Below are 16,031 nucleotides of genomic sequence, written 5' to 3' on the forward strand. Positions count from 1 at the left end.
GAGGCTTGCGATTCTCGACAACCTTTTCAATGGTCTCCGTTATTGGGAGGCTTTCGTACTTCTCCTATCCTGAGTACACAGGGATAACAGTTACAATAATAATTTATTTGCTGTATTTTCTTATATCCATACTATTATTCCTTCCATCTTAATATCACCATCTCATTCCTCTTGTGTTCGTCACAATTTCATTCCATTTCATTCTTTATATTCCTTACCTTCACGAATAACTACAGGTACATTTTGTTCATTTTTATTTATTTTGCATTATTATGGAATTTACACATTTTAAATTGTTTTTATTGTTTTCTTAACACTATTTTAACGCTATTATATGTTTTCTTTTGTACTACAATTCGTTCCTATGTATTTTTGTTACACTTGACAACCTTGGCAAAGTTGTTTGTCTATCTATATCTACAGAACCTTATGGCATCTGCCATCTGTTCCCATATGTCTGACCCACTGCCTTCCACTGGTTTTTTTACTAATTTATAGCCCCCCCTCCCCCCCGCTGTAGGGGGCCACTCGCACCCCTAACTTATTTATGGGTCAGGGACTTTGATTTCTTTTAAATATTTTTTTATATAATATATTTAATATTTAGTGCTCTTCAGCCGTTCATCATATATTTTTCATTCTTTTGTTATCTCTCACTGTACTGTTCTTCTACCATTTCCTTTCATTACACCATTCTTTCTTTTCCTTAACTATTACAATTCTTGCCTTAATTTTATTTCTCACATTCGGTCTATTTTAGGTTTACATTTTACAGTATTATTTTATTAACTTCTTAATTTATTAACCTATTTTAATTTCATTTACAATTATAATTTTAAATATCTTAACTTTTATTTCTTTTCTAAAATACTTTAGGAAATCTGAACGTGTTTCATCTTGCTACACTGGTTAGTACACCCAGATAGATATAATTATGTTGGTGATAAGTTTTATCACCTGATTTTTTTAACTGAGGACAGCTTTTGTAGTTATAATTTAAGTGGTTGTTTTTTGTATCGCCATGTTATGTGCAATAACATTGCGTATGAATATATTATACAGTTGTTTACAAATCAAGTTCGGCAGAGTTATTAATTAAAATTCCGCATAATTGCAAATCAAGTTCCATCCGGGTGCACATTTAATAATATATCATTAATAATATATGAAACATAAAGGATTATTATAAATCTATTTTTGTCGCTCTGGTTTACCCAAAGGACGTCAACTCACAAAGGACTTCCCATCACCACCAGTTGCTTGCATCCAATATTTTGATGACGTGAAAGGTATTGCATAAAATATCATAGAATATCTAAGAGTGGAAAGTGAAAAGTTGAACTTTGATCTATTTATATACAGTATGTCCCAAAAGTCACAACGCAGCTGGAGCGTGTAATAAATAAATCAGCGTCTTCCAATATGTTAGTGTACGTTATATTCTGCATGAAGAATGAAGTTTGTGATTACATTTAATTATCATTTTATATTCGGAGAACCAAATCATGGCTCCAGGAAAGCTATTAAACATGCCATCGACAAAATAACAGTTTTTTATTAAACATTTCATTTACAATTCCTAAAGATTCATTAGATGTCGCGCCATCTTGTTGGTATCAAGTTCTGCAGTTTTAGGAATGAAAATTATTAAAATAGAAAGAAAAAAGTTACCTAAAATTTAAATTCACACATCTTTCTAATTCACTTTAAGTATAGCAACTAAAGCTTGCTATACAATATCAGCTGACACAATTAGATTCGACGCTACCTACTACTTACGATATTGCATGTTTCTATTAACGAAGGTCTCACTTGAGGTAACTTAATTACCGAGAAATAATTATTGTTTCAACTGATAATGACGTAACTTATAATTTAATTCTCTCGTTGTACTTCAGTAGTCAACTTATGATTAACTTAGGCTTGTCTACCAACAAATACCTACAAAAACAAGAAACAAAATTACTTTTTTTCAAAATAAATCTTGATTTTGTTACAACTGTTGTTGAACAAGGTTGAGATTGATAGCTTAAAATAAATAAGGATAAGTTAAATAAGTCAATTAATTGCAGTTATCTTATAATATATATCTCTTGGAGTTAAAAATATAACTTGAGTGCAAGTAATAAATCTAAATTTTATTTGCAGAAACCATATATTAATTTTAAATCTGATAACAACGTTCCAGAATCCTAAAACTAACTTTATTTATACCAATCAAAATCCCTGCATTATAACCAATCACAAGTGTCGTTTGTGTGAGAACGACGGAAGATGTGTGACAGAGGAAGGTATATATATCAATAACGCTTCTAAATTTGAAGTGCACAATAATCTACGCAGACGGTTGTTGCTTCAATTTTTGTTTTGGTAAAGGCGGCCATTTTATTCTTCGTTCGTTTAAAACTTAGAAATACTAAACTAATTGGGGAAAAGAGACTTAAGTAAGAAAAGGACCAATATTTAGCCACATCCGCACATGCAGTGGTAGTCGTGCAACAAAGTGCACCGCCCGCCAGCCAGTTGATAAATGCGTATGCGGCAAACAATGCGAACTACACAACTGCCACCGTCAAATCACTCAACACGTGTTTCACCCCTCCACGGGGCATCTTCAGGAGTTATGTTACACCGATTAGTGTCAAACACAGAGTAGTGACACACACAAAGAGATTTCTCTCAATGGTTTTACAGGATCGAATGATACGTAGATGTTCAAAGGGACGTTTTGGAAATTGATTCATTGATAAGTCTATGTTTAGTTTAATATTTACTATTTCAATAATTTTTATAGACTCCTTGAACTATGCTTATCTAACATCTAAGCCCTTAAGTTGTAATTTTTTTTTATTAATCCTTGTGCGAAGCTGTGTTTCGTCCTTTTTGTATGTTTACTTTTTGTACGTAATTACACGCTCTGTATGTATACATAAAGCTAAGTATAAAACGTCTGTCTATTACAGTTATTTATCAATTATTTTTTGCGTTTTAAAATTTCTCTTAGAAACATAAATTTCTACGGATACTTTGTACATATCATTTACATAGTTTTTCTTTTGTTCCAGGTCTTTTTATCTTGCTCATGCTAGGTTTCTTCGCGCTGGGAACGGCGTGTTTCATATTGTTTCTGCATCCTTATAATTTCTTCTTTAACCAGGTAATGTCGATTCAGAAGTTATTTATTATATCTCTCTTATAAGTCAGACCTTTTCTAATGTATTTTTTCATTCTTATTGAAACTTTCAAACTTGTTCCGGCCTCTTAGTGTCCGGGTTGTCTTGTAACATAAGACAATGTTTCTGCTAAATCAAATGATAATTATTGAACCACATTATTTCAATTGTATATTAGTTTTCTATGACTTGTGAATCCAATAACGTTTCGTAAGGAATATATTAAAAAATTTAAATTTAATTTGGCGACCCTTTCATAAGACTTATATTGACAATGCAGAAAAAAAAACAAATTAAATTTATCAAATTTCTTAATTACAAGAGATAATTGCACAATTTAAAATACGCGGAATCATGTCATTACCATTACATAAACACACTAGAAGAAAGACAATAATTAATAGATATATTGAATCTGTACAATGTATTAGACAATAATTTTGATTGTCCTGAACTGCCTGCAAAATATAATTTTAGTGTTCTCACAAAGCGTCTCAAATTTACATGTTCCTGCAGCCAAAACAAATTATTTGAAAATGTCTCATTTTTCGGCACATCAGATATTTTTATGACAGAAATCCCTTCACTACACCCTTTCATTACCACTCGATACTAATACAAAACAAGTAAAGAAATGTCTTTTAGGCAAAAAGAAAAAATAAACCGAAAATAAAGATTAAGTAAACACACACAAAATTAATAAAACACACAACACACATACTCCATACACACTAAACAAACACACTCCACGCACACTGTTAAATATACCATACTTTGTTTATTGTTTTCTTCTTATTTTATGTCTAATATATTATTTTGAATTGATAAAGATGTAAAGTCTGTAATTGACATAGTTTATATTTAGTTAACACGTTCACTGCGGGACCAATTTTGAAGAACTTTCAGCTGGTGCGGCTGAGGTCGAATCAGCCTCAAGCTGAACTTCCTAGTAGTGCGGTTGAGGCCTTTTCTGCCTCATGTTCATCAACATTTTTTTTCAATATTGAGTCAATGCTTCGCAGACATAAAGAAAGCTATATTTGTCTTTGTCATACCTCATACGGTTGAGTGTAAACAGCCGCCGCACTAGAGAGAAAACACGAGTTTTACGCGCCGCACCAGTGCAAAGTCTACCATGAGGCTGAATAGACCTCAAGCCGCAGTGAACGTGTTAAGTACGAACTTGTAAGCTGTGAAGGACCTTGGAATAACTGAATAATGTATTCACAGAAAGCGATCCTGGAAGATGGAGGTGAGATCTTCGAAATGTGGAGAAAGCCTGAAGTGAAACTTTACTGCAGAGTCTATCTCTTCAACGTCACAAACGCCGAGGAGTACATGTCGGGTGTGGACGACAAAGTGAAGCTGCAAGAAGTCGGACCTTACGTATACAGGTGATTATATATATTGAACAAAATCACACACCATACAGACAACAGATCTTTGTTTTTGCTGTACCGTTCTAAAATGTCTTGAAATAAACTATAGTGTGGCGAGCATGTGTACTATATAATTGATTAAATAAATGAAAATAAAGGTAACAGTACACTGATACGTACATATAATACAATGGACAGACAGAACAAACTCTGTCTGTTGTTACGAACGTACAAAAACTACAAAACGACACAAAATGTCGATGTACAAAAGGTATATAAATACATTTAAAAAACTTTTAAGTTAAACGGTTTTTTGATACCCAAATTTTGGTGGTTGTGGAAAAATATGTACCTAATCCGCCATATTGGAACGGCGTCCATCTTGAATTTTAAATTTTGACATAATCATCGTGTTTAACTAGTCCTTTCACTTTCACCTTTCATTTGATACCCATATTGAGGGGGTTAAGGAAAAATATGTAATCCGCCATTTTGTATCGGCGGCCATCTTAAATTTATAATGTTATTGATTTTATTATATTGTATTGTCATCTAAATTAAATGTGTGTACCAAATTTCAAATAATCTGACAACGGGAGGGTGCTTAAATTTCAATTTCTAATTTTGACCCAAATAAATAAACAAATAAATTCCGTACGGGTCGAACTAAATAAAACCGTTTAAAAAAACAAACAAAAATGTAAAGAGGTTCTAAATGCCCCCATCATATAAGTAGAAAGTAAATACGTATTGTTGCGATAGTGGAACGCTTTCAAGAATTTCATAGAAAAATAACCCAATAATTTTTTAAATCTAAGATGGTATAAATCTAGTTGTTTCTAGAAGGATCGAGATATGTGGAATCGTTTCAAATTCTGAGTTCTGTTCTTACGACACGAATAGAACCTATAATGTTTTTTTTTTCTACCAGTGCAGCTACTACTACTTCTATTGGAGGTCTTGTCTGATTTCCTAGGCATAATTGACTTGTCGCAAGAACAATTAATTTGAGAGACAGCGAAAAGATCTCGAATCTTCTCATTTTTTTGTTGTTTCACTCAAAAAAACAGCCGTGTGGGAAATGGAAACTAAATATGACTGCAGTGGTTGACGACAAAAAATAGTGTGATAGTGTAGTGATAGAAGTTTGAACAGGATAAATCTGATTCGAAATACTACACGAAAGAGCAATCCTATCTATTGTAAAAAGACAGGGAGATGGAAATGCTTTAAGTGTTCAATAATGTTGGGCACCAATTTAAGGAGGATGATTCAAAAATTTCGTAAAATTAATTCTTGTCATTGTATTTCCAGAGAAAATCTTGAGCACGAAGTGATACGGTTCAACGAAAACAGAACTCTGTCAGCGATCCCGAAACATCCTCTGACCTGGGTCGACGAGCTGTCGGAGGGAAATAAAGAAGACGATATCGTCTACATGCCGCATATTGCTTTACTGGTAAATAGTACTTATTATTCTCTAATTAAGAAAAGAACTGATATATAGCTACTTCGCTATGCAGCAGTAGTCGTGCAATTGCACCGCCCGCCAGCTCACTAATAAATACGCATGTGGTAAACAATGCGAAACACTACCACCGTTAATCTACTCTACACGTGTTTTGCCCCTCCACGGGGCATCCTCAGGAGATGTTAAACTAACTAGCGCCAAACACCGAGTTCTCCGAGTCTCTGCAGACCGCTGCATAGCAGAAGTTTCTATATATTAGTTTCTTTCTAAGTTAGGATGGTTTTCCGCAAGGTAACGCCTGAATCTATTAGATATTATTCTCTGTCATTATATATTGTATGGTGCTGCATGCTCAGAGCTTCGTTAAGAAAACGAATCAGAAAGAGTAAATTCGCAGAATAACTAAGGTCAACAATGTAACTTGAAGAATTATTCATCTTAAGTGGCAGTGGATAGGGTATATTACTTAGCCATATGTGGCTTAAAGGTCCTTGAGTTGCGACCACAAGCCGTTCGTGGGCCAAAGATACCTTTAATTTTGCAAGAAGTCCTGGATACGATCTTCGTGGCAAATTTTGGGAAAAGTATATGCCTTGCTGTGGGCGTCTATCCGCTGATACAATGGTGATGGTGATGATGATGAAATATATATTGCTATAGATATATTTCCTATCTATTTCTTCTTTTTATTTCTACTCCTCGGTGTTTGATGTTTATATACATATTTATGCCAGTTAAGTATAAGTGCCTATATCACTTGGGTTGACTCCCACTCCCACATTAGCTAATGTAGAAGTAACTATGATATGTTTACTTCCATATATCGCTTTAGTAACAATGTTCAATATTGTCTATCTGATTTAATTCCGTCCGAACGCTTGTATCCGCTCTTATTCTCTCATTTGTAATGTCCATTCTTAACATGTTTTTATTTTGTATTTGTACCGTTTCTTGCATGGATTGGTCGCTCACTAAGATGACGACATAGTTAAGATCATGGAAAGATACAGGATGCCGGCAGCATTAGATCAGTTATTTTAGCTATCCTATGGTGAAGGCCTTGACTGTCTATCAGCTGATAAGACGGTGATGATTTTCATGATCGCATTTTGTTTTTGCTTCGATTCTTATAAGTTTATAGAACTCAGTTTTATTGTAGATATATCAATATGTTATTTTTAAACGGTTTTATTTAGTTCGACCCGTACGGAATTTGTTTATTTATTTGGGTCAAAATTAGAAATTGAAATGTAAGTACCTTCCCTTTGTGAGATTGTTCTGAAATTTGGTACACACATTTAATTTAGATGACAATACAAAATAATAAAATCAATAACATTATAAATCTAAGATGGCCGCCGATACAAAATGGCGGATTACATATTTTTCCTTAACCCCCTCAATATGGGTATCAAATGAAAGGACTACACTAGTAAAACACGATGATTATATCAAAATTTAATATTCAAGATGGACGCCGTTCCAATATGGCGGACTAGGTACATATTTTTCCACAACCACCACAATATGGGTATCAAAAAACCGTTTAACTTAAAAGTTTTTTAAATGTATTTTTATTATTTATACTCGTTCTTCTGCATAACATATAGTGCTAAATCTTTTTAGCCTTTCGACTACTCTCATCTTGTCTAGATAAAGACACTGCAGAGTAACAAATGATTATTTTTAGTCTTGTATTGGATGCTTTCCAGTTCCTATCCATGTCGAAATTAGTATCATGATGATTTTCATTTGTTATACTCAATAGAACTAACAATGCAAATCTATATATAAGTGTATATTTAAATATATATGACATTAATTTCTTAAATTTTGGAAGATAGCATAGCTTATTTGGAATAATAAATATTTGTTTAATTGTCTTTATAACTGTGACGCTCTCTGAGTACAAGTTCCGGAATGATTTCATGAGGAACCTTACTTTATCCGTTAATCGTAAAGGGCTATTAGATATCTGAACTCTACCCTGGACAATAAGTCTTTTCTTAGTGTCATATTTGTTTCATTTAAGGCATGGTTGCACAAACTTATTAAGACTAGGGGCCACTCGGGCAAATCATGAACTGATGGCGGGCCGGCCGCCAGAAGTATAGGTAATTACTATTTTGGTTTTATTCTGGAATAGAATTCAATATTTTTCGAATGTACGAGAGTATTATTTTTGCTGTCGGCGGGCCACCAGTATTCGACCAGCGGGCCGCGGTCTGTGCATCCATGATTTAAGGCTTCAGAAACATTTCTACCATTACTCTAGCTATACTAATCTTATTACAAATGAAATTCGTGATTGTGTTAACAATACCATTGCTCGGTTCTTTAATAAACAATCAGAAAATAATCGTTTCACAGCGATTACAATTGAAATAAGATTTCATAATGACAAAGCCTCAATTTCAAAACACCTTCGTTGACAACCCTACTTATTAAACGAAGCAAGCACTTGCAAAACAACACGCAATCTTAACGCAGAGATAATTTTGATTTGCTAATAACTCTCTGCTACTGATTCATACTGTGTTATGACACCTTTAACGTTGGAAACAATTATTGATACAATGTACACTTTGATTGAGTCCGTGGAAAATTTTCACCGAATTATATCGGTAAATGTATTTCTAAATTACAAGCACTTTGTAAACTTGATATCTAATTTGATTTGATTGAAGACAATAAAACCACGGAGAGGACTACGCCTAGAATTTTTCTAGATAATCTAATTTGTAAAGGAACTAAGATAACCGTCAAAGTCCTATGGATTTTTTAAACCAGTGTTTGTGGGAACCTCTCGTTCACATCTACACGTGAAAATAGGTGTTTGGCTTAAAGATGTGTGATTATTTTTTCAGAATAATTTTTTTATTTTTGTTCTATTATCTCCTTCGCAATTTCTTGTTCTATTCTTCGTCTTAATGGCTTCACAAATTCTAGTATTCTTCGTATTTTTTACATTCCTTTCAAGTCGAACGGATTAACAATTTTAAGTGACAGTGGAGAAGTCACATAGCGCGCAGAACAGGTGACTTAAGATTCTATAGTGGATACCGTGGACTGACAAGCCCAGCGTTGGGCGCCCATTCACGAGGTGGATAAATGACTTTGTAAATGTCACCGAAAAACGCTCAATGCAGGCTGTTTCAAATCATATTGTAAATCTAAGAGGCTTCAATGTTCAACTGTGAATGTCCACTTAAATGTTTAGCTTCAAAACATAGGTTTTATTTATTTATAGGATAACAGTTGGACATTTATAGAAATGTCCAACTGTTATCCTCAACTCCCAGATCTTCCATAATCATAATATCATTGTAGTGTAATGGTTTAATATATAATAAAATATACCTATTTTCAGAGTATAGCAAACGTCGTATCAAAACAGAGCTTCATGACTCGATTTGGACTCAACAACCTGATATCTCTCACGGACACGAAGCCCCTCGCCCGGATGACGGCCAAGGAGTTCATGATGGGATACAGTTCCAAGCTGATGACCCTGGGCAACACATTCATGCCCGGGTGGATATACTTCGATAAGCTTGGCCTTATTGACCGGGTGAGTTTAACCCTGTACTCTAATAAGTACTTTAAGAGTGTACCAATTTGCTTGCCAGGTTTTTTTCGATAAAATGAATATTTTGAACCTGGCAATATTAGCATATGACGAAAATTCGCCTCAATAATACTATGTATAAATAAATACGCAAAGATTATTTACAATTTCATCGAGTACGCAATAGTAGCGACCACATCATTAACGGCTTCCAAATTCAAATAGGAGTTCGAATTTAAATTCGAAAGCGAAAAATTATTTAAAACAAAAAGTATTGTGGTCGTTGTGGCCAGAATTATGAAGCATGAATGCCACGTTTGTGGAGTCTCTTCCTGTTTCTACACAACTATAACATCTTGCGAAGCAGAATAGAATCAAAAATAAAGTATTTAAAAAAATAGTAGTCGATCAATAAAAGTTCAATAAGAGAATGAAAAACATTACAGTAATACCCCGCTTTACGCGACCCCGTTATACGAGGTTTCACTATAACGCGAATTGCAAATTTCGTGCTCAAATGCCGCGAAAGAGTGCATATAAATATAATGTAGTCATCAACTTCGCTATGGTGTCTTGACCATCTGTCAAACAATTAGAAACAGTTTTGGGTGTTATGAACGTATTTTACAAGAACGTAACAAAACGTTACCCAAAAGACAATAGATGTATTTTCCGTAAAAAATAAGATTGCATATATTGCATAGTGTTCCTAGAATTAAAGTGATTGATTAAAATGATTTGTATTTTTTTGTAATAATTTTTGACTATGTTTAATCAAAAACCTCGTTATACGCGAATTTCAGTTAACGCGATATTTTTTGGAACGTATCCTTCGCGTAAAGCGGGGTATTACTGTACAGTAATTCTTAAGAAAGTAAAAAAGGTGTACACAATGATTTCGTTTATATTAATGTATAAGTTAAAACAAGTTTACCTATATCAATCTACAAGGCAACTAACCAAAGATAAAATGTTAAAATAGTGATAAACGCAAAAGCAAACCCCAGACTGACCCTCACCGTAAACCCCCTTTCTCGCGCCGGCGCGAGACGGGGAACTCCCGGATATACTTAGTAAGACTAGTTAAAAAAGATAAAAGAAATTTAAGAATCTTTAAATTTTTTATTTCCTTCACATAGTGTCCCATTGTTAAATTATATATACCTAAACGAAAACAAAAATAGTTTGCTTAATTATAGAATCAATATAACCTGTATTCATAACATTTATACCCTTTAAAGTAAACAACCTACAAATATAATTTTAAAAGTAGAAAATAAACATTCTTAATGTCAATTGTAAATCTCGTATAACTAGTGACTTACGCTAATAAGGTAGTTTAATTTATAATTATATATAAGACAATTTCATACTTGAATGTTCAAGGGTATATCTTTGTAATAAGTTCTATACTAATTCTTTTATTACGTTGTATTCCTTTTTATACTATTCCTTCTATTACGTTGTATTCTTTTGTATTCCGTTCTATACTATTCCTTCTATTACGTTGCATTCCCTTATATTCCGTTCTATACTATTCCTTCTATTACGTTGCATTCCTTTATATTCCGTTCTATACTATCGCTTCTATTACGTTGCATTTCTTTATATTCCGTTCTATACCATTCCTTCTATTACGTTGTATTCCTTTGTACTCAGTTTTATACTATTTTTCCTATTAGGCTATATTTTTTTCTATACTATCCCTTCTACTACGTTGCATTCCTTTATACAGTGGTACCTCGACATACGAGTTTAATTCGTTCCGCAACCTTGCTCGTATCTTGAATTACTCGTATCTCGAAGCAAATTTCCCCATACAAAACAATTGAACTACCATTAATCCGTTCCAACCTCCAAAATGTCACCCCAGTTATTTTTGTTACGTGGTTTTGAACAATAAAAACGTATTTATAAATATCAAATATTTATTGCACAAAAACAAAAAAGAGAATGTAAAGAAATAAATTAGATATCCTCACTGGTCTTTGCCTTTTTCGCTACATTTTTCTCGCTTTCACCTGAAGGCCGTTTAGAAAAAAACATGTTCAAGGAGGTTTGTTTCTTCCTCCCTCTCAGAATGTTCCGAAAATGAATAAGGCAAGTGTCATTAAAAAGGTCAGATGCAACAGTTGCAACTTTTTCTGGGTGTTTTTTTTTCCCACAAACTGTGAAACTCTCTCCCACATTCCTAAGATCTCCTTTATCTCACTTGTAGAAATAACCTCCTCCTCTGTCTCCTCAAAACCAATTCCTTGCATAACCTCAGAATGCTGCTGTGACTGTAACTCTTGTATCTTGTGTTACTACCGAACCGAACTCGTATCTCGAATTTCGCTCGTAGCTCAAAGCAAAAAATCACTTGCTCGTCGGCTCGTATCTCGAAATACTCGTATGTTGGGGCACTCGTATGTCGAGGTACCACTGTATTCCGTTTTATACTATTCTACAGAGTATGCGATTTTATAACAAACCACTAAAAGACGCAGTAAATTTATTTTTTAGTAAATTTATTAGGAACGAATTGCCAAAAGCCATACAACTCTATTTCAGAGTATGCTTACTATAAAGATGTTAAGAAATTTTCTATTTCTAAAGGAATTTTCTATTTTTTGCTTGGTATATTTCTCCCGATAAGTTGAACTCTGGAGTCTTTAAGAGTAGATCTAACAGGTTTCTTTTGGATGGGCGTGTACCATCTTCTCTTCATCTACACTTTTCACCAGGTGAGATGTAAGACAAGCGCCTATTCCACTACAACTATCATTAAAACAATTACAATCTCCACTGAGTTTCTTACTTACCAGTAGGTGGCGCGTCACGAACTAACTTAAAGTTAATTTTAAGCTGTCGGTTGTAGATGATTGTAATGATGTAATAAAGATAATGTTGATGAAACAGATGTACGACTTCAACGGCGACTACGAAACCATATTCACTGGTACTGATGACGTCACCAACTCGGGCTTAATCGACACCTACCGAGGCTCGACCGACTTGCCCCATTGGGAGGGGAAGCACTGCTCCAACGTGCAGTATGCGTCCGATGGAACAAAGTTCAAGGGCGGCGTCTCAAGGAACCAGACCATCCTGTTCTACAGGAAGAGTCTTTGTAGAGCTGCTCCTTTGGTAAGATTATATCTAATATATAAAATTCTCGTGTCACGGTGTTCGAACTTGAACTCCTCCGAAACGGCTTGACCGATTTTAACCAAATTTTACATGCGTATTCAGTATGTCTGAGAATCGGCTACTATCTATTTTCCATACCCCTAAGTGATAAGGGTGGTCCACCCCTAAAATTTTATTTTAGACAATTTTTTTGGTTTTTATTTTATTATGATACAGCATACAAAAATACATACAAACCTAAATTTTCACCCCTCTACAATCAACCCTTATCTTACATTTGTTAATTAAAAACTTTAATTTTTTTTGCAAAACGATGTTTGCGGGATCAGCTAGTATAATATATATATATCTCTTAAACTAAGTACAGTCAAACCTTATGTACACGGTAGATACGTTCCTTTGGAAAGCTTACTAAAATGGAATGAAAAAATACATGTGACATATGGTCAATTTTGAAACGAAACATTTTTTCTAACTTTAAAAAATATAAAGTACAAAAAAAAACTTAATTTTTGGATATTAAAATATATATAGATATAAAACATATATATGATGAAATGAGGAATAAAAATTAATTTTGTTATAATATATGATAGATATACCGCAACTGTTAGGTTTAAAAGATTTCGTTCGTAATTAAAAGCCTCTTCTGATTGTTAATGTCATAAAGCCTTTATTAGCAGTTATTTTTTTTTTTTTAGTTTTTTTATTGCTTCAATAATTTTTTGAGATAATGTACTCTCCATCAATTAAAAAGATATTTATTATTAAAAGGTTTAGCAAGTGTTTCTAAATGTTAAACCTACGCCCTACAGAGGAGCAATTTTATTGCTGAAAAGGGCAATTGGAAAATGTTCTCGACTCGCTTTTAACCTTTTCGCTTTAATACAAAATTTATAAGTGGTGTAAGAATTTTAATAATGATAAAATTTTGAACTAACCAAAAAATGATGAAAATGTGAATTACTTTTTTTCGGTAAACACTGTATAAAAAAAGGTGTACTTATTGAAAATATAACAGTGAATCCTAAGCAAAAATTTTCAACTTTATTAATATTGAGTAAGAAAAGGACCAATATTTATGCTACCACCAAATTACTCAACACGTGTTTCGCCCCTCCACGGGGCATCTTCAGGAGTTATGATACACCGATTAGTGCCAAACACAGAGTCATTGGCGGTTGTGTGATTCGCTTTGTTTGCTGCATACGCATTTATCAGCGGGCTGGCGGGCGGTGTACTTTGTTGCACGACTACCACTGCATGTGCGGAGGTGGTGAAATATTGGTCCTTTTCTTACTTAGGATGGACTTCTGCGAGGTAACGCCTGATTCCATTAAATATTTATTAATATTTGTTTCTCTGTACAGATACCAGTAGCCGAAGGTATAAAGAATGGACTCAGGGGCTACATGTATACTTTTCCCGAGCACATGCTGGACAACGGAAAGAATATAAAGGAGAACAAGTGCTTCTGTAGGCAAGGTAATGTTATATTTAACTAATATATGTCTACATATATATATATATATGCGTGTGTGTTAGCATTCACTCTTAATTCGACCTGATTCTTACTTCAATGAAGTAAAGCATTTAAAATAGGTAAAATCAAATATACAGGTTGATTTGTTACAGGTATAAAAGCCTTAAAGAATTAGTAAATCATTTGTCTGCGAAAATATTAAAGCCTTTATACACATTTTTAATCATTCGAAATAAATTGATCATTCTTAAATAAGTTACATCAATTCATATGACAACACAAAGTCTGTAACATTCTGGAAGTATAGAACGCCAAGTTTGAAAACACTCTTTCTTACTATTTTTGTTGTTACGTTACATACATAAAAATTACAGTAAATGATCTTTACACTCCCTTTTTAAATGGTTTTACACCTATTCACAATCACCCTTTACAGTTGCTACAAGACAACCGGGTTCATTATTCGAACTACATTTTCACTACATTTAATTGTTCCACAGATTAAACATATATGAGCTTAAAATTATTATCCACATAGTTGATTTTAGATTTGTATATGTCAAAAATATCTTGAAATCTGAATTAGCTAATGGTACAATTTCATATTTAATGTTTAATGGAATCAGGCGTTACCTTGCGGAAGTCCATCCTAAGTAAGAAAAGGACCAATATTTAGCCACTTCCGCACATGCAGTGGTAGTCGTGCAATAAAGTGCACCGCCCGCCAGCCCGTTGATAAATGCGTATGCAAACAATGCGAATTACACATTATTATAATTTCATTTCAGGTAAATGTTTACCAGAAGGCTTAATCGATGTGGCAGATTGTTACTACAGCTTCCCTATCGCTCTCTCTTACCCGCATTTCTATAAAGGAGACGATATCCTGTTCAGCAAAGTAGAAGGACTCACTCCCAACAAAGAAGACCATGAAACTAGGTAAGTAATTGGATACTATACATACGTTGCTTGATAAATATTGGACATCGACCTATGGAAAGAGACGATCGGTTAATTTCGGCTTAGTAGAGCACTATCTCTTTCCCACACTACCTATGTGACGTTTTGTCAGTCGTTGAATTTCGTATTATATGTATTATAAATCGCAATTGAAATAAAAAAAAAATCAATACCGTATCGTACATTAATCTTTAATTATAGTTCTATTTTTAAATATTGTTCCTACTTTTTCTAAAAAGTTTGCACGCTTATCAAAAACATTAATTCAAACTTCGAATTTATTCTAAACTTGCAGTCTATGAGTCCGACATTATAAAGTTCACTGAAGGTAGAAATATGTACCAGTGGTCGACCAGCGGTAGAGGGTTGAGACTGGCGATCGTAGATCATGGATTCCATTACCGTGATACATTCTATTACAATTACATTTTTGTTCCCAAGTTTCCAGAGGATGAGCAGTAGCACCCTTCGCGTACTATATTACCATACTACTATCAGAAACCCACCTGCCAGGAGTGGCGATTATAGTATACCTACCATAGATATCTTTGAAGAAGCCCTATGACTTTCAATGAGCATCTATCAGCAGAAACGATGATAAACATGTACTTATAAAGTTTAATAATTCCTTTCAGATTTTGGGTCCAGCCAGATTCAGGTCTTCCTTTAGACGTAAGCGCCAAATTCCAGATCAACATGGCCCTTGACGATATATCAATGATCAAAAACACAGAGAGATTCTCCAATATGCACCTGCCGTTGCTGTGGTTTGATATTGTAAGTTGATTTCTCTTTGATAATTTTATTTTTCATAGTTAATCTTTCGTAGTTTTTACCTACGTCAAGGATAGAATGGTAGAAGGAT

At 33.9% G+C, this 16,031-nt stretch overlaps 1 protein-coding gene across 1 annotated transcript in view; it reads left to right on the forward strand.

Annotated features, from left to right (window-relative positions):
• Positions 1–16,031, forward strand: part of LOC137922636 (scavenger receptor class B member 1-like) — a 102,794-nt gene that overhangs the window by 83,821 nt on the left and 2,942 nt on the right. Inside the window, exons 3-10 of the mRNA XM_068765629.1 lie at positions 3,066–3,157; positions 4,404–4,567; positions 5,867–6,011; positions 9,394–9,594; positions 12,493–12,720; positions 14,094–14,208; positions 14,995–15,145; positions 15,802–15,943. Of these exons, the coding sequence (XP_068621730.1) occupies positions 3,066–3,157; positions 4,404–4,567; positions 5,867–6,011; positions 9,394–9,594; positions 12,493–12,720; positions 14,094–14,208; positions 14,995–15,145; positions 15,802–15,943 (1,238 nt within the window). The remainder of the gene's footprint in view (positions 1–3,065; positions 3,158–4,403; positions 4,568–5,866; positions 6,012–9,393; positions 9,595–12,492; positions 12,721–14,093; positions 14,209–14,994; positions 15,146–15,801; positions 15,944–16,031) is intronic.

The sequence above is a fragment of the Battus philenor genome, unplaced genomic scaffold (genome assembly GCF_028537555.1).
Source record: "Battus philenor isolate CCGP_79_NKW_IND1 unplaced genomic scaffold, ilBatPhil1.0.hap1 SCAF_20, whole genome shotgun sequence".
Taxonomy (NCBI): domain Eukaryota; kingdom Metazoa; phylum Arthropoda; class Insecta; order Lepidoptera; family Papilionidae; genus Battus; species Battus philenor.